Raw genomic sequence first — 25,811 nt, forward strand, 5'->3', positions numbered from 1 at the left:
ACACTCGTTATTTGAAACGCCAGCAACACACGTTAAATATACGTTATAGGCCGGCAAGTTGATGGTTGAAGTTCCTCTAATGTGTGGAAATGTATGTGTAAGAACATTTGAATATGCTCGTTGATTTCTATGCTGAAAAAGAAGAGTTTAAAACGCAGGGAAAGCAACGTGTCTTCAGTTTTATCTACTGATCATATTTGGCGCTGCAGTCGAAGTGCGATTCGAAAGACTTTCACTTCCAGTCCACGACATCAAGACCGTTCACGGATGATGCTCGCTTCAAGTACAGCCTTGCACCTTTCGGAGACTGACCTTTTGCCTAGCATTTAACCTGATGTCAGAATACGAAATACGACGCTTGACCTGAAAGGTGCTTGACTTACGTGCCATAAGTAAAATTGCGTGAAATTTACCATGCGAGAGACATTCTTGTTAACATCGTCCTCGACTTGGAAATACCGTAATTTGTCTAGCAACAAAATTCCACAGTAGGGGGCTTGAATTTCAAGGATGGAGATCCCCCTTCCCTCTCTCTCGTATCTACGCCACGGAGGCTTAGCTTTCTGTAGCCTCTGAGTTGAAGAAAATGCCTCTTGGTAATCAAAACCTTCGGCTACATTTTTCACCAGGGCAGCGGACCAAGAGAACAAGAGAAAGACGAATGCGTGGCAGTAAAGTCGGATCCATCCAGCTCTTTCCTCCAAGAAATATCTACGAGGTCAGGTTGAGAAATGTGTCTCCTCCCATCTGTGTTTCCCTTTCTGAGGGATTTAGCCAAGCAAACTTATTCTGCGATATATTGTCCAAGATTTTTTTTAAAACTCCTGTTTTCGCATGCTGACTGCGAGAAATGGACATTGCTAAATCGATGATGTACTGCTTTCGACCACGCCACTTTACAATTCTGTCAATTCTAATACCGGGCTTTGCGTGAAAGGGATTTCTCGCATAGTCCCTCGTTCGAAATAACCCCCCTCTCGCTGGTCACGTCAGGGGTACTTGATTTTAGGCCGGAGGGGGACGGTAGGACAAAGGAAAGTGAATGTCAAACGAAATTTACACATTTCGTGCAAAGATGGCATTATTCTGGCGGGTTATATGATACAAGTTATACTGCTACACGATCACCATAGTAACGCTAGGATATACATTTCAGAACTTCCTTCCACAAAATGTCCTGCTTGTCCCTCCGTGGATCTTCTGGTGATATCCACAATTGGAGGTCACATTAATATACAGGAGGGACTTCCAATGGATATCCAAATCAGGATATCCCAAGAATATCTCAAGAGCCCATCTAGTTCGACTCTATCTGCACTGGCGCGTCTCCTTGGTTACACAGCGCAACACCGACTCGTCTACTTTGTTGATTTTATGTCAAGTAGTGCATTTGGTGTCTGCACCGTTTCCACTACGTTCGGGAGCGGTGTAGCGTATGGTGTATGGTCACGTGGTGCGTGATAACTAATCAAATGAACGTCTAAACCAGCAGACAGACAGTTGTAGAATCTTTTGAACTTGAAAACCTCTATTCGTCTATTTGGTTGAACGTCATTTCCTTGCACCAGCCTGGCACCGGGATAAACCTGCACTCCACCTAGTGTCCAAGAGTGCAGCGAACTAGACGCGGATATTGATATCCATCACATGGTATTGATCTGGACATTGTGGATATCCTATGGATAGTCCTTGGAGATTTGTACTGTGTGGCAGTACAGTTCAGATTAACGTCGAATTGGGCATCTGTTTTCCTTGCAAATTCTCTCAGAATAATTTCTATGTATATGTGTGTACTGGATAAATTAGAATTGGTTAAATTTGGTGAATATCACCTAGTATATAAAAGTTGGGAAAACGTTTTCTGAAACACAAGATACCTTTCCTTTTACGTCCAATTTACATGGGCTAAAATCTATATTTCAAAATGACGGAATCTCTAAACTGGTGGAAATCGAACACAAGACCTCTTGAAAAGGTTCTCTCGGGATATTGACCCTGAAGATGAGAGTGACGTTAGCTCTCGAAAGCTTGAAATCTTTCTCGCAACTCACCTGGTCGATAGCCCGACAGAACCTTTTCATCATTCAAGACTTACTTCCAGACCTCTTGATTACACTACAAAGGCGTTGCTCAGGATTTCTGGCGTTATAAGATACGTACATGAACTGAACATCACTTCAAATGAAAGTTACGTACACATTAACGCAAGCACCGACAATGTTGTGTATGTGTACTGGCAACACTGACATCCTGTTCCAACCATTCTCTTTGGATTTAGTATTCAATGCGCAATCGACATTCGAAACAGCTGATGAACTCCGGATATTGAAATGCAAGCCTACCGGATCAGAAGCGCACTCGCGAACCAATCGTGCGAAAGAATATCACGTGATTTGGCTGTAATTGCCTTTTATCTTCTGCTTAGGCCGTTTGTAATCGGGGCATATGTTGACGGTAAATTCTCAATCGGTTTATCCGCGTGGGGACGGCTATCCCCCGTCGTTCCAGGGGACGAAACAACACAAGATTTAGCGCTGGAACAATTTTCACAGTCAGAGTACGATGCCCCGGAGGCATCTTTCATTTGCGTGTGTGCGGTGATGTGTGATTTAATTTTCTGTAATTTTGTTTTTCTCTGGCTTTAGGCGCTCGGAGCTGTGAACATTCATGTGCACGTCGAAGAATACATAATTAACACATTTGCAGCGGAATTCTGGCGCTCTGGGTGTAAAGCTAACCATTATTATACTCATGGGTTTGCTTTTCCAGTTGCAATTGCAGCTGTAAGCACAGTGTATACTTTAAAAATGAATGTTACTATGACATGATCCATATTTGTATATGCCGTCAGCACTTGAAAATATGTCAATTGTATACTATTGTGATAGAAAGCCTAATTTTTATGTTATTGTTTGTCAATTGCACCTTGTTTGTAATGTATATTTCTTGTTTAATATTTATTATATTGTATGTATTATTTTGTATTTGGTAATGTTTTTTAAAATGTGTTTTATATAATCTGTGATAGAAACCCATGTAGATGTCACTTTCGTTTGTAGCATCTTTTTGTAATTAGCAAGTGATTCATCTGTATGTGATCTGTGATCTTGAGAAAGTATAAAAGCGAGGATTTCGCATGAGAAATTAACATTCCCCACAGATCGTCGACAGAATTTAAACTCAAAACAACTGCTCGGTGTTGTACATACATCTTGGTATGGTAGTTCGGGGCGCAAGCTAGGCCTTTGCGACCATAGGTACGCCGATAGCCACGCATTGAGGTTAAGTGTGTTGTGCGATGGAAAACACATATGTTAACAAGATTAACTGCATTTATTACACAAACTCACAAACAACGTAACACTTTACATTATAACGAAACTACGTTCACCATTCCAGGTCCTGTTTGCACAGACTCTTGTCTAGCAACAGTAGCTTGTTTCTTCTTCCTCTAGGAGGCAGAACTACATTCCTCCCAGAGTTACAAAAAAAAATTAACAAGGGTACCCGTATCTGTCAGGGGGTACCTTAATCCTGGTCGATCTTCTAGGCACATGAGGAGTGGATGTTGGTCGTGGAGCAGCGTCATCGTCTTGGGGTTGATGGTCATCAACGTCTGGTTGAGGTGGGGTAATTTTGGAATCTGAATTTCGGTTCTCCGCCGCGCCTTCTGGTCCGGGTGGACTATCATCATCCCAGGTTTCTGGATGGTTTTGTTGTCTGTGTGTCCTGTGACGAATCCAACGTGAATGTACCACTCTTTGAGATCCATCTGTTAAGCGCATTTTGTAAAGGTGAGTGCCACCCAACCTTTCTACAATATCTGCCTCGTTGAAGTTAGGTGACAAGTGCTTCGGTGATTGAACCCATATGGTTTCGCTAGGTGAAAATGTCCTGTATGGTTTGCTGTGGTTGCTCCTAGGTTTCAAGAAAGGAGGAGCTTCTGTCCTCTCGTCATCTCTATTATGATCACCACGTATACAGTTCCACCATGTTCTTGGAATGAAGGTGAGGACTGAGGCTGCAGGAAGACTACGTTCCTCTCCCAACCGGGAATTCCTCAAAAACAGCAGGTACTCCGCTAACTTTGCATCGAACTGTAAAGAAGTCAGATGTGGATGTTCATGCAACACCTTCAACATGCCAGTCTTCACCGTGCGTACGTACCTCTCTGCAAGCTCGTTGCTAGGACTGTGGTACGGCGGCATTGTGATGTGTTCGATTCCGAACTGCTGGCAAAAGGAACGGAACTTTAGGCTGATAAATGCCGGACCATTATCCGAAACTATTGTTTGTGGAATTCCGAGAGTCGAGCATGACTGAAGAATCCAGCGTATGGTATCCGGTGTATCTAAGGAAGATACTGGCCAGACATCTACCCAGTGACTGCAAGCATCCACAAGCAACAGAAACTTCCTCCCAGCCAAGAAGAAATGGTCTACGTGGAGTCTTTGTCCTACGGATCTAGCTTCTGGCCACCTATTACCTGAACCTTTCTTGACTTTCGGACTTGAGGATCGACAAGTTTCCTCTTCAACTGATCTTTCCTTGATAGAAGACAATCCGCTATCAGATGTATGTGCAGCATCTTCACTTAACGGCACGTGTATGGTGTTCGACATCGGCTTCATTACGACTACACCAGTGTTAGAAGAAATGACTGGATCTGAATTCGACTGCGAGTGTTGAAGTTGCTCAATCTCTGTAGATATCCCTACCATAGAACTTGCCGACTCTGAGCGTAACAGTAGCGTTCTCCAATCCGGAGTAACGATATCTAACCAGGTACGACCTATGAGTGGATAATTTAGATGTTCCTTGCACAAAATAACAGGAAGTGAGTAAGTCGATCCTGAGTGTGTTAGTTCCAGTTCAGCCTGTCCTTGCACTGAAAGAGCATGTTTCCCTACGCCATATATTTTTATAGAGGAATGGTTAATATCAGTCATTGGAAACCAGTTCATGAATGAATCCGCTTGGAACAGAGTTACGGCAGATCCTGTATCGAGCTCACATTGAATAAACTTGCCGTTAATAAGTAAATCCTTTAACATTGGATTCTTTGATAAAGAATAATTGGACGTAGGTGACCCGATGATGTGTGAGTCACAACTGTATGAGACGACACTAGGTAACCATGTTGTTTGCTCATCAAGTGAACTTTGAGATGTTGACATCTGTAAATTTGTGTGTTCAGTAGTTTGCCCTACGTTATTACTATTAGGTTTCCGTTTAAGCTTCTCTCTCTTCCTACACCGCTTTTGCCAGTGACCACGTTTCCTACAGAATGAACAAACTGAATCCTTGGCTGGACAGTTGTCTTTAAAATCATGTTTGTACGTACAGTTAGGACAGCTGTAATCAGTATATTTCATTCCGTGAATCGTTGGATTAGACGAACTATAAGTATGTTGTTTTGTATGTTTGTCCCCTTGCACTGTTCTTCTTGGAAATTGAGTTGAGGTGCGTGAAACTGCTGACTCTTGCTTTACACTTTCTGATCGTATTAACAATCGGGTTTCTTTCTCTAACATTTCATTTTGTAATGTCAGTTCCTGACATTGCTGATAGGTTAATGACTGTACTGAAAGCAACTTTCTTCTAGTAACTTCAGATCGTATGCCCAATACTATTTGTTCAACTAAAGCTTCGTCCAGATAATTGCCGTAGTTACATTTTATGGCTTGTTGCTTCAGCCTTATGAAATAAGCAGAAACGGTTTCACCTTCCTCTTGTACACAACGTCGAAACTTATATCGTTCAACAAACTTATTAGTTACAGGTTTGTAGTGTGACAAAAGACTATCCTTTAGACGAGAATATGACAGATTCTGTACAAGGTCTGGTGCGACTACATTTTTCAAGACTTTAAATGCCTTTGCACCTATAAAGGCGATGAGTATAGGAACTCTCTGATCATCACTGAACTTTTGAATGATACACAACTGTTCGAAACGTAAGAGATAATCTTCAATGTCCTCTGAATCTTCGTCGAAAGCGTTAAATGTTATGTTTGTGTACATATTTATGACTGTAAATCCAAACGTTTAACCTAATAACCATGAAAAGTGAGTTTTCACGTATAATTATACTTGATCTGCATCGGATCACAATGTATCTATGAACGTGACAAAGCCTTTGTACGTTTCAAGATTATAACTTGTTTCCACGTTAGAAGGAATCTTGATATATACATTTACACCACACTATTTTTATAAGACTTAGACGGTTTATGCTTACCGTATTATGACAAATTGCGTCAAACCGACACGTTTATGATTGTTCCAACAGTTTGCTGTACGAATGAGGACAGTCCGTCCGAGATGAAAAAAACTTACGGAAATGTAAGGTTCTTGCAAATCCTGCAAACCATGAAGAGTAAAGTTCTTTTATACCGACTGCGCCATAATGTTGTGCGATGGAAACACATATGTTAACAAGATTAACTGCATTTATTACACAAACTCACAAACAACGTAACACTTTACATTATAACGAAACTACGTTCACCATTCCAGGTCCTGTTTGCACAGACTCTTGTCTAGCAACAGTAGCTTGTTTCTTCTTCCTCTAGGAGGCAGCACTACAAAGTGAATATAGTTGAGCCAAGACACCGATAAGACGAAATCCTCACATTCGTTCCAAGTATAGTTGCATTATAATTGTAATAAATAAAGAATAAATCCTTTCATTTAATCTACGGCAGTAATGTGGTTTTATACCTTAGTGCTGCGAAATATTCTCGTTGCATAACACTACCGCTGTACCTGAGAGGAGTCTTGGGGATCTCAGCGAGTCTCATTGTTTACCGCTGAGTTATTATCTAATATATAATAATGGATGTGTGTGTTTGTATTTGTTCCAGCATAACTCTCGAACGCCTGGAGCGATTTCACCCAAACTTGGAACACATATTACTTGCAATATGGAAAGAAATACTGTGGGGGTAAGACACACCTGGCAACCCTAGAGGTGGGGTTGGGAAGGGGGTGACATGTAAAAATAATCGAAAACGACCGATATTAATGTGGAATCCATAGTTTTTGAGTTCGATAAGATGAATAGTGACACTCCCAATGCCGTTCAACTCCAAGATACCCCTGGCATCCCTAGGGGTGAGGGTGGGAATGGGTGACATGTAAACATAATCGAAAACGACCGATATTAGTGTGAAATCCATAGTTTTCGGGGTCGCTAAGATGAATAGTGATAATCCAATTGCCGTTCAACTTCAAGACACTCCTGGCGCCCCTAGGGGAGGGGGTGGGAAGGGTGTGACATGTAAAATGATTGGAAATGCCCGATATTAGTGTTGAATCCATATTTTTCGGGGTCGCTAAGATGAATAGTGACACTCCCAATGACATTCAACTCCAATGCACCTCTGGCACCCCAAGGGGTGGCATGTAAGATGACCGATATTAGAGTGCAATCCATAGTTCTCGGGGTCGCTAAGATGAATGCCGTTCAACTCCAAGTTCATTTTACTCTATAGTAAGAATTCATTATTTTCTTGTATAATAGAAGATTGGCATAAATAAATACCCGGCGAACGCCGGGCATTCAGCTAGTTATTAAATAAAATGCAACCACTGATTACCAAATGTAATACATATACAAGGTGTACAACTTTGCTTCCGCCGTTTTCCGACAGGTGGCAACAACAGGAAGTAGCGATCGAAAGAAGCAGATCGCAGACGTCACGCAGTTAGCTTGGACCTCTGTCAAGATAACCCCATTCAAACATTAGTCGAGTGGTGTGTGCATCGTGAAGTTGTTCGCGATTGAAAATGTCAGTGTACGAGCCAAATTCTCGCCATTTGCGGGAGATTCTACTTTTTTGTTTCAATATGAAGAAAACTGCGGCTGAGGCTCATCGAATGCTCTCCACTACGTATGGTGAGGACGCTATAAGTGAGAGAACCTGTCGTGAGTGGTTTCAACGCTTGAAGAACGGTGACTTTAACGTCAAAGACCGGCATAGTGGTGGAAGACAGAAAGTTTTCGAAGATGCAGAATTGGAGACATTGCTGAGTGAAGACTCGCGTCAAACTCAAGAAGAATTGGCACGATCATTGGGAGTGACACAGCAAGCCATTTCCAAACGTCTGAAAGCCATGGGTATGATTCAGCATGACAACGCACGACCCCACGTTGCCAAAGTGGTGAAAACGTACTTGGAAACATTAAGATGGGACGTCCTACTCCACCCGCCTTATTCTCCAGACATCGCTCCCTCTGATTATCACCTGTTTAGATCAATGGCTCATGAACTGGCTGACCAACACTTCCGATCTTATGAAGAAGTCAAAAAGTGGATCGATTCGTGGATCGCCTCCAAAGATGAACATTTTTTTAGACCCGGCATTCGTACGCTGCGCGAAAGATGGGAGAAAGTAGTGGCCAGCGATGGACAATACTTTGAATAATGCCTGGGTAAGCAATGTTTTTCATTCCAGCGTCATATTTTTGGGGAAAAACGGCGGAAGCAAAGTTGTACACCTTGTATGTATCAACTATGTTCAAATCCAAATTCGAAACGTATAAATTTGTTTCAGGAGGGTTTAACGGCTTTCAAAACAATGCAACCTAAGGTCGTTGATGGAGTGGTTCTCTTTAGCTCGATATAAAAATAGGGCTCACAGGTGACAATCCCGGACACCTACTTATGTTTCTTTCATTGTTGTGATTCCCCCAAAATGTAGAATAACGGCGTAGAAATTACGAAAAATACAAGATGAAATTTGTCTGATAAACGTTTTGAAAGAGACATCGCAAAATTGGTAAAAATAACTTGTGCTCACAACACAGCACAGCGCACTACAGCACCAGTTGTCCCGGGTTCGAATCCCGGCCTAGGCATGGGTGTTGTTTGGGAGTGTCCCTTCATCAATTTCTTCATATCATCACCAAACTTCATTTATCCAAAAGTGGCAGAAATGCGAAGTAAAATAAACCCAATCAATTGAATCATGTGATAAGCAAGCAAATTTGAAACAAACAATATTTCAATAATTCTAAACAAAGGAATAAAACAATCTTTATCTATTATTGTATTCAAATGCTGTCCTTCGAGAAATCACCTGTTCCCAATCTTCACATTAATATTTTTTTTCCTGATGACGAGAACCGAACCTAAACAACGCAAATTATTCAGTTAAATATGCACTTTAAAAACCCGTATAATTAATAAATGCTGTATATTACAAACTATGAAAGATTACATGCCAGGCAATGAATATGCATTATTCTGAATGTTCATTCGGTACACATTTTTTTTTCAATTAATATGGTCCTACGTTAAATGAAACACAACACATTACAGCAAGATCATTTGATAACAACATGATGTCTTAAATTTTCGAACTTGAAACTCCTTCTGTTTTCAGCTAGATGGCTTATATTCGAAAAACACACGTTCCACTACGCAAGATACAAGTGGACTGTATTTTAAGCCAACAAAGTCAGACACATCAAGTTTCAGATCATCCACACGTTGTCCATTTGTATGCAGAGTTTTGCAAACTTTCATCATTGTTGCATACCCAGTGTTCTTTTTCAATACTGCATCCAATTTCTGTACATATACAGGATCTTCAACCTGGGCGAGGGCCTCTTTAACGTCTTCTATAATTTTGATGCTTGTTTGAAGTTGTAACCCCTTGTTTTGTAATCGACGAATGGAAACTTTCAGGCAAGACGTACTTGCCATATTTCGTACAATGCAGGAAAAAGGAAAGAAGAAAGACAGAGAAAAGATAATGACAAGAGAAGAGAAGCGAGAAGAAAAATAAATACAGTACATGCTCGGTATTGCTTGTGGGTACACAAATATGCACATCAACAACTTATTTTCATGCAAATATGCACCTGCATTTTTAGTTAAAAATCCTTAAATATTCATTTGCATATGCAATATTCAAAATGCATAATTATCCTAGTCATTATCAATAAAAGGGGTTACCTGTTTCGTGAAGTAAACCTCGTCAGATGGCTGCTCCTTAATCTCACACACACAGGAAGTCTATTTCATTGGTTGTTGGTAACTTAACTCCAAATGACATCTCCCTGTTGTCAAAATCGTTAGAGTCTAAAACTGAGTGCTCCTTCTGAACTTTAAACGACAGACTCGCTCCCAACTTTTCCGTAAGATCAACCCTTTCTCTCCCTCAATCTCCAAAGCAACAACTGATCCTCTCTCCCAAAAACCACCACTTATTAATCTCTCTCTCCTGCTCCAAGCATTCGGTCATTCTCCTCCCTTCTCCTCTTACCATTCAACGCTTCCAACAATGCACAATACCTTCTACCTTAGTTGATACATTCTTAACTTTTCTACCAGCTGTAGAATGACAGAACTACACAGGAATGCTAAGGATGATACGACTGTTAAAGCGTTAACACGTATGCCACCTAATATTCGATATTATGCACAATTGAACAAATATTATTATTGGAGTATACAAGACATATCTGAAAACAAGCGGCATACAAACATGAAATAAATTCTGCATGAGACTTGTTATAAAATAGTAACCTAAAATTCAATTCACTCAGATATAACTTAACACCTTTAATGTTCTTGTCTTACAGATCATGGATTCGGAACACGTGGGTGTAACAATGTGCCCACATCTTCGCTAGCGCAACAATGAAGAGGATCTGTCTCCTGACAATAATGCAGATCATCACTTGTTTATCATCAGGTAAGAGATTCTTGATCGATTGTTAACTTCTCTTTGTTTTGTAATCTCCTGTTGTACGTCGAAGTTAGGGCAAAGGGGGGCGGACACCCACTTAGAAAACAAGAAAACATCCTTCATGTAAACGCTCTTTAGAGCCGCGATAGTCCAGTTGGTAATGCGTCTGACCGTAACGCGGGAGATACTGGTTCGTTTCCCGGGGTTCGTGGACATTTCTCCATCAAAATTCATGGGTTTAACCTGCCTCTACTAAATTGTCACCTTTGGAAAACTTTGTGAGGTAAAGGTGGTCAGAGCGTGGTGCTGGTCACATCACCTTGACAAAAGACCAAGATTGTAAATGTGCAATGGCATGTTGCAATCTGTACATTTTGTTATTGCTTCTTTAGCATAAATATGCATTTTTGTATGGCATATTAAATATGACCGCTCCCCAGAAAATACCCTCCTGTCCCTAGGTCCACACTGATTTTTTCTCTGGCGCCGTCACTGCTATTGTAGGGGTGTAAGGGGTGTATTTTCCTTACGAATCCAAATGTCAGCCTCACTTACATGTATTACACTAATGCTGCAGCCAACGAGGCTCTGGTGTCAGTATAATCCTGTGTAGTGCTGTGTGTTGTCCTGATATGTATTGAGCCCCCCTATACAACCTCAGCCTTTAACTAGGAAAGAGACAATGTTGATTTTGGTTACGGTAAGGTGCTGGGCCACGTATAATGTGACGGGTGTGAATAACCCAAGTGTTGACGTACCACCTAAAATTAAACCAATCACTGCTATTGTAAGATAGAGAGCTACAACCAGACAATAAAAATCGGCACAGTCAACTGTTCAATATTTTTACAGCAAGTGCCTTCTCATGAACTAAGCCAAGCGTCAAGTCAACTTTGCAGTAGGTTTTCGCATATGTAGATCCAAACGTGCTCACAGAATATAGTTCCACTGAGACGGGTTCTATTCCGACACAACTGCATACTTGCAAGAAAACAGTTATTTAATTTTTAAAATACAGACAAAATAATATATCCATTAGCAGGTATGTACTTCATCGGTTGCAATCACTGTGCAGCCGAACTAGGATCCGCAGTTCGCCAACTGGAGTTTGTATTGCGCTGAAGAATCGCTGAAGATCAAGAGCGAGTCGAGCAAGACTGAATACGTTGCAGAGCGCGTGAAATCCGCGATACCAGTGTTGCACATTCCACTATTTTAACCCTATGTTTATTGTGATTGATTAATAATGGTGCTATACAGCGGCGAGAGTGGCTGAATCGAGGTCCCCTGTTCAGCGAACGGTTTTAACCGAGTGTTATTTCCGAAGGAAAAAGCTCTTCAAATCAAGGAAGTTGTTTTAAATGCATAATCCTCCTTACGACAACATGATCAAAGTAAAACAGGGCGTGATGTGATTTGCCATCAATGTGCTCACGAACTGTATTACTGGTGCTGAATGATTTGCGGTTTAAGTTTAGGAAGAGGACACGATTGTTTGTTGCTTGTCGACAAAAGAATCTCCTCGGTATTAAAAGATATCGCCGTGGACGAAACGTGCTTTAACTCCGTGGGGGGTGGGGTGGGGGGAGTACATTGAAGGACACCACCGTGCAGAACCACCTCCTGAAGAAACCGACGGGAAAAGAAGAGGGGAAGGGGGAGGCTTATTGTTTCACCCACTGGCGGCAATGAAGTCTTTGTTGAAGGCGCATATTTATTTACTGTTCCGTGCAAAGAAAGGGTTATTATCAGCAAGAAATAGACAGACCATGATTTGAATCCTGGTTTAGTGAAGTGATTCATAAATTGAAACCAGAGTAATAGCAGCAGACAATGCACCTGATTGTCACCAATAACAAATCATGCTTTTTTGGCTGGTATAACTTGAAGTGCGTGTGTCTTACAGTAACGGATGTATTGCGAACGAAGAAACCAAGTTTTTCATAAATGTATTTCTTTCTAAACCAAAAACAATAATTTGTCATTAAATCCAAGAGGGGCCCATCGTTGTTTACTTTTATCTTTATTTTTCTTTCTGTGTGCTCGAAATAAACACACAGTTCTCGCGCGGATTGATACATAAAACCTGCTGCAAACTTAGCTTGACGCTTGGCTTAGTGCTATAGGAATTTATTAATGACGAAAGGAGTCGAAAAGGACCGAAGCCTGGACATTGAGGGATGGTGCATGAAAAGGCTTTCAAAATGTCCGCGTAGTGAGAGGCATGTTAAAAATTAAAAGATCGAACAAGAAAATTTGCCTGCTATTATCCGTCACGGTATGGAGGTCAGAGATAAAGTGAAGGGGCCGTCGAATACAACTAAATATAGAAAATACATTACGTCACGTCGCGTCGCGCTATCTGAAGAAATATATATAAATTGTTCTTACTTCACTCGCATTGCTGTACGTTGCATAATTGCATAATTATGGCCTACAAGCAAGTATTGTATACGATTTGTTCTTGTTTGTTTGTTTGGTTTATTGTTTCAAGTCCACGTTATGGACAGAAAGGTCAATCGGGACTGGACCTACAGTTTAAAGTAGAATCTCAATCACTGTTTGACATAATTTAATCACATGATATGTAAGAATGAATTCACACCGAAGCGACAGGCGAAATGTAGTTTGAGGATTTAACGAATACCATTTTCCTATTTTGACCCTTTCCGATTCTAAACATCCTTAAGGAAAATTCACACCGAAGCGACAGGCGACAGATGCCGCTTGGGAAGAAGCCAATTAGCAACAACATTTCACACCGCAGAGGCATGACAGGTGGCACAAATCTGTCTTCGATTCATTGAGAAAACCAACATTTTCAAATCCAAGCAGTAAAGAACTCGAAAGAACCAGAGAGGTAAATGCAACCTCCTTTAAAATGAGCTCTGGGTGCCCATTTAGACAGTAGAAAGTTCTAAAAATACGATATATCATTGTGTATGCCACACCCCTTTAAAGCACCTATGTACGTGCTATCCATATTTATTTTCCAGCCCCTCGCACTAAAATTTCCGCATGCCAGTGCCTCTGCGCAATAGAGACACCCACTATCGGGATTGCCTTTAGCACTAAGCATCCTATGGATGTAACGCATACAAACTGTCACGTACACAAACTGCATTGTTGTTGTTTGAGGTAGAGGATCATAGATGGCAACATGCAAAAAGAACGACGCTTATATTTGATGATGCATAAAGCAGTTTAGAAAGTGGGCTAGAGATGGCAGCACTCAATAAAACGGCTACCATTGTAAAAAGGAAAAAGAGAAAGCGCTGATGTAGTGAAATAATGATTGTAGATATTAATACTAATTATAATGAAATAAATAAATGAACTTAGCACAATAACAGGATATAAATAAGGTGGAAAAGGTAATTAATATTCAGTAATAGCATAAGTGATTATTATATAAAAGTAAAGAAGTCGAATTGTAATTACGTTTCTGAGTCTATTACGGTTCTCACGAACTGAGAGTTTCGTGCGGCTTTTGGGTTGTTTTCCAGGCGTAGCGCCATTTCACGGCAGGCACCCAAGCACTTTTGGTAGGGGCATCAATTGCAGCTCCAAGTTAAGGTTATCGCCGGCCAGGCGGCATTCTTTAACTAACCCCTTTCTCTTTGTCTATCTGGGAGATAGATTTTCTTAATATTTCCGTCAATTTGTATAACGTGATGCAAAAGAAACGAGGAATGAGAGGAGGCAGGAAAACGAGAGAATCTATTCTGGGAAGAAGAAAAAGGGAAGGAAGAGAAATCGTACAACCTCCAATCATCAACTATGATCTACTGGGTCTATTGCACGACGTTTACAAACAAGAACGTGCATGTAAGCTGCAGAACCTAGATATACATACCGTTCCAGGAAGTATATACAAAGGGAAGCGTATCTAATGATCCACATACAAGTAAAAAATCAATCCAGCCAGGATCTAAAAGGCTCATTAGCAAGACCAATGGACGAACCAAAATATGTTAATAAAGAATAAGGAAAAGATGATGTTACATAGATGAAGAAACTTAAGTAGCATCAGGAATTTGTAAATAAGGATGTAAATATACAGTAAGTAATTATAAGAAGAAGATGCTATAGTAATTACAGAAGAAGAAGCCTTAGTAATTATAAGACGAAGAAGCCTTAGTAATTACAAGAAGAAGAAGCCCAAAGAAGAAGATTGGCTGCAATTAATAAGAAAAAAAGAAATAGAAGAGAAAATATTGTATGAAAAGATTTCCAAAGTTATCTAGTATTTCTACATGTTATTCAAGAATATATTACGAATTGTACCCTCCGTAGTGTGTTAAATCTATTGTTTCTTTCCATATATTCGTAGTGTTAGTCACCCTGATCTGTACCCAGAGGTATCTCATTGTTTCGACCCTGCGTTAAGCTGGCAGATGCTCACTTGAGAGGACGTGGCATGGAACACGCTGTAATGCCCACCGTCCAGAGAAAAGAAAGAAGAATTTATTCGTTTCCATGACGACGGGTACGATCCTGAAGTTTACGTTTCGCGAGCACTGTATACAGCTACATTGTCGTCATTCCTACAAGGTCCTTACGGGGTAGGAGAGGTACTATATGTTCAAAACGAGTATAAATTAGAAAAATAACATCTTGTTGAACCAGGAAGAGGGGCTAGTTCACTTCAGCGAATGCCAAATACTTTCCCTGTTCAGGGTGAAGAAATCTGTCCTACGGCGTTGGCAGCCAGTGTATATTTTTAACATCTTTCATATCCCGCTTTTGGGTAGTTTATTGAGAATATGATATGAAAAAAAAGTAACTCACAGACATTCTTTCCAAATTTTACAGCCTCTAACTCGCATTGATGAATCGTATTGTTCCAAATTTGATCCAAATTGCTTAATTCCTGATTCACCAAAGTTCAGATGTTCTCCTCTCCTTCAATTTCGATGGCCAAGCAACGACACGATAGGCTGCCATGTATCCAACACTAAATTGGAAGTCGACTGAAGAAAGCCATCAAATATTTATTGAAGAAAGGAAAACCTATCCTGCGCGAGTCGAAAGCACCGTAAAAATAAGGCGGAAACCTTGTTTCTGTGATGACCAATAAAAAAATACCTTCCTCAGACAATAATGGCAGTGGTGACAGGTCCGAAGCTTTGATCCTCATTCCGCATCTTACACACACAAACACACACACACACAAAAAAATACTTTACGGCGCGGGACATCCCCGCTTTAGACGCACGCAAGGATTTACGGCGAGCCATTAAGATTGTATGAAAGGCAACGTAATGAATAACAGAGTTCGCCATTATACATTGGCAGCGTTGTGTAAGAAACACTTGCTATTCCGGTCATCAAAGTTGCCAGACCAGTAAAGAAGCGAGTTGTTGGCGGGAATAATGGTTAAGAGGACCCAGTCGAAGGCACTTCTAACGTCGTATTCCCTTCACAAAATGGCTGATTTGAAAATGGCGATTGCTCTTATTTCAGAAAAGCAAACTTTGATAGCGTCTTAGTTATTGGAACAGGGCGGTTGTTTATTGGAATTGTTGATTAGCCATAAAAAGCTTACATTGCCCCATGTCCTTTTTCGGGAATATCTAGGGGCCTGAGGTGTTCATAACCTTTGCTTCAAATTACTGAACATAGGAGAGCTCATGTTTCTTCTGTAATGCGTATAACAACGCCGTAACTCACTTCCAATTATATTTAGAACTGAATGACTCCTAGCTGTGGATATATTTTCACTGAGTGATGTGCAGCAACGGAAGAGAAGTAGCAATTTAACAGGACTGTTTAAGGAATAGTTTTGTTTTTATGAGCAATATGCTTTGTGTCGGTTAGATGGTGCTGTAAAATTATGTCCAAGTATTTCTTAAATTGCTAATCAGAAGCAAAGTTTGATCTCACACCAGTCTTTGGTTTAAACGTGCCACTTTCCTGAGCATAAGAATCTTGTCAGGTATATACCATATCTTAAAAGGTGAACGATATATCACACAGAGACACAGACACACATGCACATTGGGTAAGACAGTAACATAATAATTCTGGACACATTTTGTAAGGTCTGCATGAGAAAGCTTGAGATTCGAAAAACATCCTGCCTATCCAGTACCTATTTTGGTGGAAGCAGGAAAGGCTTTTACCTATTTCCCTTTCTCATCTTATCCGGCGGGTTGCCAGGTGCTTGGGCTTACCTGGTGTTGATGGCTTCTCGGAGAATGAGCCCTGCTCAAAGCTTAGGTTATGAGGCCATCAGGAAAGTGGCTCAACCCAAGCTGTTTTAGGTTGTGACGTCGAAAATGGTTAGGTCGTTTCCATATCGTAAATATGTGTGTTTCGAAGTTACAAACTCCATTGTAAATACGAATGTAATAGTTAAATAAATTAATTAATTCGACAACCAAACACATGGAGCAATTTACAATGTAATAATTACAATGGATTGATAATAATAATCTAATAATAATGTTATAATTTACGATTATATTCAGGAGGTTATTACATTTTATTTAAAATATACATTTCTGAAAAATTGTCTCAGCTGTGGACAGGGGTGTAAACTTTTGAAAAACATTGGGTGTGCTTACAAACTTGAGTTACAAGCTTAAAAATTATCTCGTATATCCTCTCTTCCATTGGTCAAGATATGAAGGCATACGAACAATCCATCCTTACGTATGTGTTTAAAAAGTCTGTTATTTACTAATTTCAACAAGCATTACACCAGTAACCACGATAATAAATATATCATAATAAGAAGAACACAAGGTGGGCTCGGGCCTCAAGGCCCAAATAAGTTGGCTCCACTGGCTATGGATTTATAAATAATCCTGAACTGGCTGATGTTTTATTACACACAATAGTCCAGTACATAATTGTAAATGTTACAATCAAAACACAATAGATGGTTCCTACGTGTTTTAAAACAACGGAACTCTCACTGTCTTGCCCTTTTTCTTAATCTATGCGTCTGATCACTTCTTCCACATTTTGCGTTCTTCGCTAAGCTCTAAATCGTGTAAGCAGATGTTCTTAATTGAATTTTGAATGTTTAAAAGAAACCATTTTTCATTTGCCTTTTCAAAGAGAACCAATCATGACAAACGTAAATCAATGCGAGCTGCGAATGATAGTTTATGGAACTCTGACGTAATTATCGTGATACATGAACATCTGCGAGAAGATAAATGCCTAGAAAACTGGAGAAACGATTTCCAATGTTACTCTCAGCATTTTCTCGCAAATAGCCAATATTTCTCAAGCATCTCTCTCTCTCTTTTTTTAATATACCTCCTTTTTTTCTCCCTTTCTTAGTCGTCAGCCACTTATCAGCAGTTTGTTCTCCATCTTTCTCCTCTCCTCTCATCTCTTTCTCAGAGAAGGAAAATCGCTTTTCGCTAGCATCACTGCGGGAGACTCCCAACGTTTTACGAAGCCGTTGTGAGATTTGAAGACCGCTTCGAAAACACGTCCAAGCCATCTCATCTCTCTGCCCCAGTCCCCTTTTCAACCTCTGGAGATTTTTTTCATCTGAACTCTGAAGAACTATAAATCTTCCTACGACTGGACGAATTCTTCAGATCTCAAGGAGAAATTTCAACATTGAACTCGGAGGGGGGGGGAGGGGTCTCGAAATGAAAATAAAGAATTGTCCTAGTTTGAACCCATTGTTGTAAGCTTCAAGGGATAGCTCAAAACTATATAGCTTCGACTACGAGGGTGTTGTTTTCACAGGGAACTTAATTAGGAAGGAAGGTTTAGAAGGCCTTGTGTTTAGTCCTAGGAGGCCTCCCCGATGGCGTAGTGGTAACGCAGTCGCCTTGTAATGAAGGGGTCCCGAGTTCGATACCCCGTGGAGGCACATCGCACAGTGGTTCCGATCACATTTAAACTGTAGGACCAGTCCCGATTAGCTTATCTGTGCAGAAGGTGGACTTAAAAAAAAACTCAATTCAATTCAATTGGTCTTAAGAGTCAGATATCAGCCCTCGCCTTCCCCCCACCATACTCTACTGTCACCAGGAGTCCTGTATCGTTTGGGAAAATGTACATTGCATTTGATTCCCTTTCCATGATAAGTACCAGAGGGTGTACGTTGTATACTGCAGTATCCCACAGTTTACTAACTTAATCTATAAACGGAACCGAACCGGCTTCACTTACGGAGCGGCACTCGCGAATCCAGAGCTCAAAGTTTGAACTCTGATTAAGGCATGAACGAATCACTGTGTGCTTGTCCCATAATATCTCTCATGGTAAGAACTAGGTCTCGGAAGTTGAGGAAAAATCCTTTTTTTTCCCTAGTGTCCGAAGACGAGGCCGAGCATAATATATGTTCATTTTGGGTCATTGTAGACTAGATAAAGGTGGGTTTTATTTGTCCTTTTTTGCCTTTTTTTGGCGTTTTTTGGCTTATTGGTCCTTTTTTTATCCCTTTTTAGGCCTTAACGGTTTTTTTACAACTTCACCTTCTTTCGACTACGTTTTTACTGCCCATTCTCAATTCGAATCATCATCAGTTCATCACCTCTTAAACATCCTTTCTGTAGTAAAGAAAGATATATATATATTTGAACCTGAAAAAAAAAAATATATATATATTCTCCCTGAAACGAGAGAAAACATTTTTGGACTGAAAGAAGATGCATTTCATTCATATAGTTTTTTCGCACTGTGTGTTCCATACCACCAGAACTTTGTATTTTTTATTCATTAAATATGTAATTAAAACTGAAGTTATTAATTAATTTGGATCACATTTATACGTCATTTTTTATATTTTTTGGTATTTTAAGTCTTTGTCCGGCAATTTATAGGTCTTCAACTTCCGAGACCTAACAAGAACAATGGTACTGTATTTGAATTTTCGTAATTTAACGTCACTTATCTTCCACTTTTGACTAATCGCGACAATTAGGATGAATGATGATTAAATGAAATTGATGAAAACACCCTTGGCTGGGCCGGACTTCGGCGACGAGAGGAACGACAGATTTATTCCAAATCAATTCGTAAATCTTTATATTTGAGATATATTCAGTGTGGCTTAGGTGTCAATATTTTTAAACTGTCAACGACTCAAGTAAGACTTTTAAATGGTGCGATATACGAACATATTTACATGTATATGAAAATACGTTATTAATTTATTTTATTGGATATTGTATCAATAAGAAATATACAATGTAAGGGGTGTAACTTTGGGACTAATTTGGGGGGGGTCAGACTCTAAACGTTTTCTCATCTTATAAAAATAGCGTCCAGGATTCTTTGCAAAGTCGCAAATAAGTTAGTATCCAATATAAAGCTCCTCAGGTTCAAGGAGATTAACAAAACTACCAGTAACTTCTAAATTTTAATATTCTTGAATATTTTCGGGGCACGTGACCCCTTGCCCTCACAAAGTTACGACTATGTACACTGGTCAAAAAAACGAACTATTATTCGAAGCAAGAAAAAATAGTCCATAGATGTCATTCTTGTGAACACTTTGATTTTCCTTGTTATTTTTGACACTCATTTTCGTTTCGTCTTTTGCGTCCATAATTCTTTGCTAAATAAATATTACATTTTTTAAATTGAAACATTACTCTTTTTCATTTTTAATTAATATTCGTAACAAGAAGTTTACTTACATTTCATTAGTACAATGGCTACTTTTATATTTTAAGAAGTATGTTTATTATAAATGAATGTTTTCCGTGCTCCATCATTATATTTCATTAAAAGAAATGTCACATCTCCAATATGATACTTTTCGTCCTATATTATTTAGACTATCCGTGGTCACATGATTATTAGGATAGGTATGGGAGGCTAAGTGCTAATAACCAGAATGAGGCTAGATAGGACTAAAAACTATCCAAATAGGCAGCCAAAAGCATCGAAAATACAAAATTGGTAGTACAAGTAATAAACATCAACAGATTTTGCGTAATTGTAATAGGCGCTTGTGACTAATGTAAGCAAGAAACAGCCTGAAACTGTTTTTAAAGCGTAAAAGCCTAATTGTTTCAGGACAAGGAACAAAAAGTCATTTGATGGCAAATCCTCAACCTGCTTATGGCATACATTATGCCATAAAATTATAAAACAAAAATCCAAGCTCAAACCAGCCATTGTTTATTTTTTCAATAGTTTGCACCACTGAAAGTATAGTTTAATGATGAAACAAGTGTGAACTAAAAGATTGAGTAACCGGGAAAACGTGTGTCGCAGAAGCGTCTGGAATGAATAGATTCAAGAACGAAGACGCAGTAAACAATATACACCCTGTACTTCCAGCTCACGTAGGTTCTCTACCAAGAAAGAATACAACCAATATAAATGGAAAGAGAAGAAAGGAAAAACAAATAGAAGAAAAATAAGAACAAAGCTTACAGAATATTGGAATGGTATGAGGAAAAAAGAGGACACGGGAGATTTGTTGGTGTGTATGGGACGTGAACGTGAAGATGGAGAGAAGTAGCAAGATTTATAGAGCAATGGCTTCCGGGATTCTCGTTACACAACAGAATTCCCCGTTCCTCGACCCCAATTCCCCCGGCCAAGAAAAACAGTGTGCTGCGACAGTGTTTCCATCTGACTTTTTTTTAAAAATGTATTTCGTTCTTTTGCGTTTTATTGGTCTTGCGCTAGGATTTCCTTACATAGTTTGTGGATAATCCACGAGGATCTTCAATTTGATACAATAAACATTACGTTGTGATTAAACTAGACTGGCAGAAAAGAGTAGGGTGCTATACAAAAAGACTTCAGGGACTAACATTTTATTGAAAAATCCCCCCTGGGATTTAAGAGTTGACCTTTTCTCAATACACCCAAATGTCAATCTCACTTCCACATAAGACATCATTGACTTCATTTTGCAGACTAACGATGCTCTGGCGTCTAGACCCATTTCCAGTACAATCCTCTTGTGCTCTGTGCTGTCATTATGTGTTGTCCTTTCATCTTTATTCACAGATGGACTAATCGAGACTGGATCTAAGGTTTGAAAATGAATCCGAATCACTATGTACCTCCACTGTGCATCGAACCCGGGACCCTTTGATTACGAAGCGACAGCGTTACTACTGTGCCATAGGGGAAGCCCTGATTTTATGCATTTTATATAATAAGAGTAGCCTCAGGGGTCGATAGGTATCCTTATGATCAGTGGCGGCTGCGATTGGGGGTGGGGGTGGTTTTTTTTTGCAACTTTCTCTCCCGCACTATGCTAAAATTTATCTGCCAAGGAAAAGTCTCCTAGTTTGCCTCTCTAGTTTTGTCACTTTGCCCCCCCCCCCCCATATTTTCGGGACCCAATCGCCGCCACTGCGTATGATCCGCCACTGAAAGGAGGCATCAAGCCCTGGCTCTGGCATCAGTGTTACCAGGTGTTACTTTGCGACTGTACACTCACGTGCAAGTGCGACACCTACATCATGAGATACTCATTTGGCAGCAAGGTGTTGTGTGTGTCGTCTACCTTCACGGCGAAGAACCATCTACAATAGCAAATTTTCAATTGTATGATCGGACAACACTCATAACTAGGTACCTTGATTTTTCCCAAATGCAACAAATCGAAAAAATGTCAAGAGCTGAAAAAATATTTTTTATGTATGAGGAGAGACAAGTTCTGAACACTTTTTTCATCAATTCGAAATCGCAAATTAACGCAAATTATAACCTTTTCGACAATTGCAACACATTTTGTGCTTGAAAAAGAAAACTACGGCGAAAACCAATCATTGTTTGAGTATTTGGCTTCACAAAGACAAAATGTACCATATTTAGACACATGTAACGCTTACGTTTTCCTAAATCTTTTTCAAAAGAAAGTAAAGTTGCGTGTTATACATAAACCAATCCCGACAGCTACATGAAATCACGTGTAAATGGATTTCCCCCACTATTTTTACATCTGTGAGAAGGTGTTGCATCATCGAGCAAAGTAGAGGGGTTCTGACGGTTGATCGAGCGCGTACCTACCGTCACAACGGAGCCGTAACATCGGTATGTGTCACGCGAGAAATAGCTGAAAGTAACTTCCTTAAAAACTGTTTCCAATGCATGAAACTCTCAGGAACAGGCGTTGGCCATGTGACCTACAATTGACAATACTAATTTATAAGCACAATGAAGGTGTAATTTTACGTATGTTCGGCAGAAAAGTGTGCTGAAATAAAAACGCGAATCTTGAGAATAATAAAATATATTTGGAATTGAGGTTGTGACCGATTCTTGAAGATGTCCGAAAAGAATAAAGTAAAGAACTAGAAATACCCCTTCCGAAAATGGACTGAGCCTCGCCGGAAACGGAAGTGTCAGTTAGTTTTGGCGCGGACTAGAAGTGGTGATGGCGTCATGTCGACGGAATGACAGACCGCGCTCGCGTAGAGAAAAGAAACCCGAAATCGTATGAGTTCTGTGACTGTTTGGCAGTTTTAGTTTTCGGGATCCACGAAAACAGTTTGGTCCAAGTTTGTCTGTCCGAGAGCTTCGTTGAGGACGATTGAAATGTGTGGCCAGAATCATGAGTCTGATCTCGAGGAGATTTGGTCAGCTGTTCCAGGGAGTTTCTTCAAGTTGGATCCAGTTTGCAGAAAAGAAAAGTGAAAAGTGATTACTTCGATAATAATAAGAGCTCTCATATTTAGTGATTACTGTGGTTAAATCACCAAAGGGTGAAAGAAACGCTATTCAGAACAAAGATAGAGATCTGAAAATTGGGTAGCCATTGGTCATGTTAATAACTGTGCTAATATTCAGTTGTTATTTTGAACTCAATTTATTATAAAAGTGTGTGTAGCTACTTTCTAAACTTTCATCAATACAATTCAAAGTACCACTTTGAAATCTCGTATTACGTTTAGTTTTATAAACCGAGGACAAGCGGGGACTTAGGGACCTTGTATTTTGAACATAATATCTTAAATCGTATTATTATTTGCAGAGGTGAGTTGTAAAAAATGATGAAAAATATATTTTTGATTTCTCCTTTGATACGAAATTTAAGAGTAGTAACAACCTGAAACGAATTGTTTCTCGCTGAACGAAAGCAGAGACACAACGTAAAACCAACATTTTTCGTTACATGGTACCTTAAAACCCAGGAGAAACAAAACCAAATCCTTTATTAGTGCAGTCACTTCTGGCGATTTTTTTCGAGATAAAGTAACTAATTCATAACAAGCTGAAATTTGGCATTTAGCGACTTTACAGCATTAATAACAACATAACAAAAGTCGCCGGCAATCACCAGTACGATAAGTCCGCCATATTGGAAAATGGCGGACAATGAAAGTTTTCACGAAATAAGGGATCTATAATTCACAACAAGCTGAAATTTGGTATATAACATCTTAGTACTATTAATAACAACATACCAAAAGTCCTCGGCAATCACCCGTACGATAACTCCGCCATTTTGGAAAATGGCGGACAATGAAAGTTTTCTCGAAATAAGGGAACTATAATTGACAAGAAACTGAAATTTGGTATATATCATCTTAGTAACATTAATAACATCATACCAAAAGGTACCCGGCGATCACCCTGTCGCTTAGCACGCCATATTGAAAATGGCGGATAAATTCCAAATGTCACTAACTAAATTACTAATTGACAATAGCTTGCTGTTGGATATATATCTCTCTTATAACACTACTAACATCAATTACAAGATGTTAAGTTTTCTGCAGATCATATATAACGGTGCCATATTGGAAGAACGGCGAATAATTTCAATATTTCGCATTAGAATGGGATTGACTTGTAACAGAATTGAATTTGGCAAATGGGTTTTGTATGTTTTGTATGACAATATTCTTTAATATTTGCCGTCTCATCAGACAGGCTATTGTTTCCACTGCCTCGTTCTGGTCACAAACTAAATCATATTGTTACTATGGCAATGGATTCCTGGAGGTAACACACAAGAAAAGACATCTCTGAATCAGAAAGTTCGTCGCTTTCATCGTTGTCATGTTGGTCATCGACGTTTTCACCATTGTCTTCCCTGGAAACACTGAAAACAGGAAACTCCTTGGCGGACAAATACTGAAACATTTTAAGCTTGCTTGCATGCAAGTGCATTCTCCATTACCTACAGTTTTTGGTACATCCTTATACAAGTAAATTCAGTATATCGTTTGGTACAGGTTTTCAATCTTGACTTTCTTTTTGCTACAAACTTCTCTTGTCTGAAGCTATTAAGAGATGTTCTGTTCGGACTCACCATTAAAGGCTAAGAAGAAGAGTTCTCGAGATTTTGTAACTGCTCTGGCATTGCTGAATTGTCATTGAAAATAGACAAGTGTATAGTGTGTTTGTTACAACTTTTTATTTCTTTGTTTGAATAAAGAGGAAACAGTATCGAATACTCTGGCTGAATGAAGGAATATAATGTGGTTCTTAGCTGAGAAAGACGGATTATGCTGAACTATAAATACCTTATGGTATCGTAACTTGCCCAGTTTCCATAAAAAAATTATCAACAAAGAAGAACATATTATGTTCTGAGTGAGTTAGTGAGTTAAGGCAGTGAGAATAACAAACAAATCTGTACCATAGAACCTCTAATACTGTGTACAGTGCCAGGTTGAACGATTAGGGCATCACTGCCGCCAGGAGAAAGTTTTACAGGGACGCTTGCCTCTACTAACTCTGAAGAAAGGTGAATAATAAATCTGGATTTGTTCCTATTATTTCTTAGAAATGGCATTTGAGTTGCGAGAAAATCATCTGCCACCTGAAACTAGAAGATCAAGTTATAGCCCCTGTCACCAATTTGATACCACCTGCTGCAAACAATATATTGAATTTAATTGCATAACGATGAACCAAAATCTGTAATGGAGAATGCACTTGGATACAGGGAAGTTTAAAATGTTTCAGTATGTGTCCCTTGCCAAGGAGTTTCCTGTACGAATTTCATTCCTGTTTTCAGTGATTTCAGAGAAGACAATGGTGAAGACTTCGATGACCAACATGACAACGATGAAAACAACGAACTCTCTGATTCAGATATGTCTTTTCTGGTGTGCTACCTCCAGAAGTGCATTGATATAGTGACAATCTGATTTAGTTTGTGAACAGAACGAGGCACTGAAACCAATAGCCTGACTGATGAGACTGCAAATA

The 25,811-nt window shown here is 39.6% G+C and overlaps 1 protein-coding gene across 1 annotated transcript in view; it reads left to right on the forward strand.

Annotated features, from left to right (window-relative positions):
• The window catches only part of LOC146003166 (uncharacterized), a 379,420-nt gene that overhangs the window by 283,151 nt on the left and 70,458 nt on the right, over positions 1–25,811 (forward strand). Inside the window, exon 3 of the mRNA XM_083141352.1 lies at positions 10,594–10,706. Coding sequence (XP_082997478.1) covers positions 10,652–10,706 — 55 coding nt within the window. The 5' untranslated portion in view covers positions 10,594–10,651. The remainder of the gene's footprint in view (positions 1–10,593; positions 10,707–25,811) is intronic.

The sequence above is a fragment of the Lepisma saccharinum genome, chromosome 19 (assembly GCF_977018435.1).
Source record: "Lepisma saccharinum chromosome 19, izLepSacc3.1, whole genome shotgun sequence".
Lineage (NCBI taxonomy): Eukaryota > Metazoa > Arthropoda > Insecta > Zygentoma > Lepismatidae > Lepisma > Lepisma saccharinum.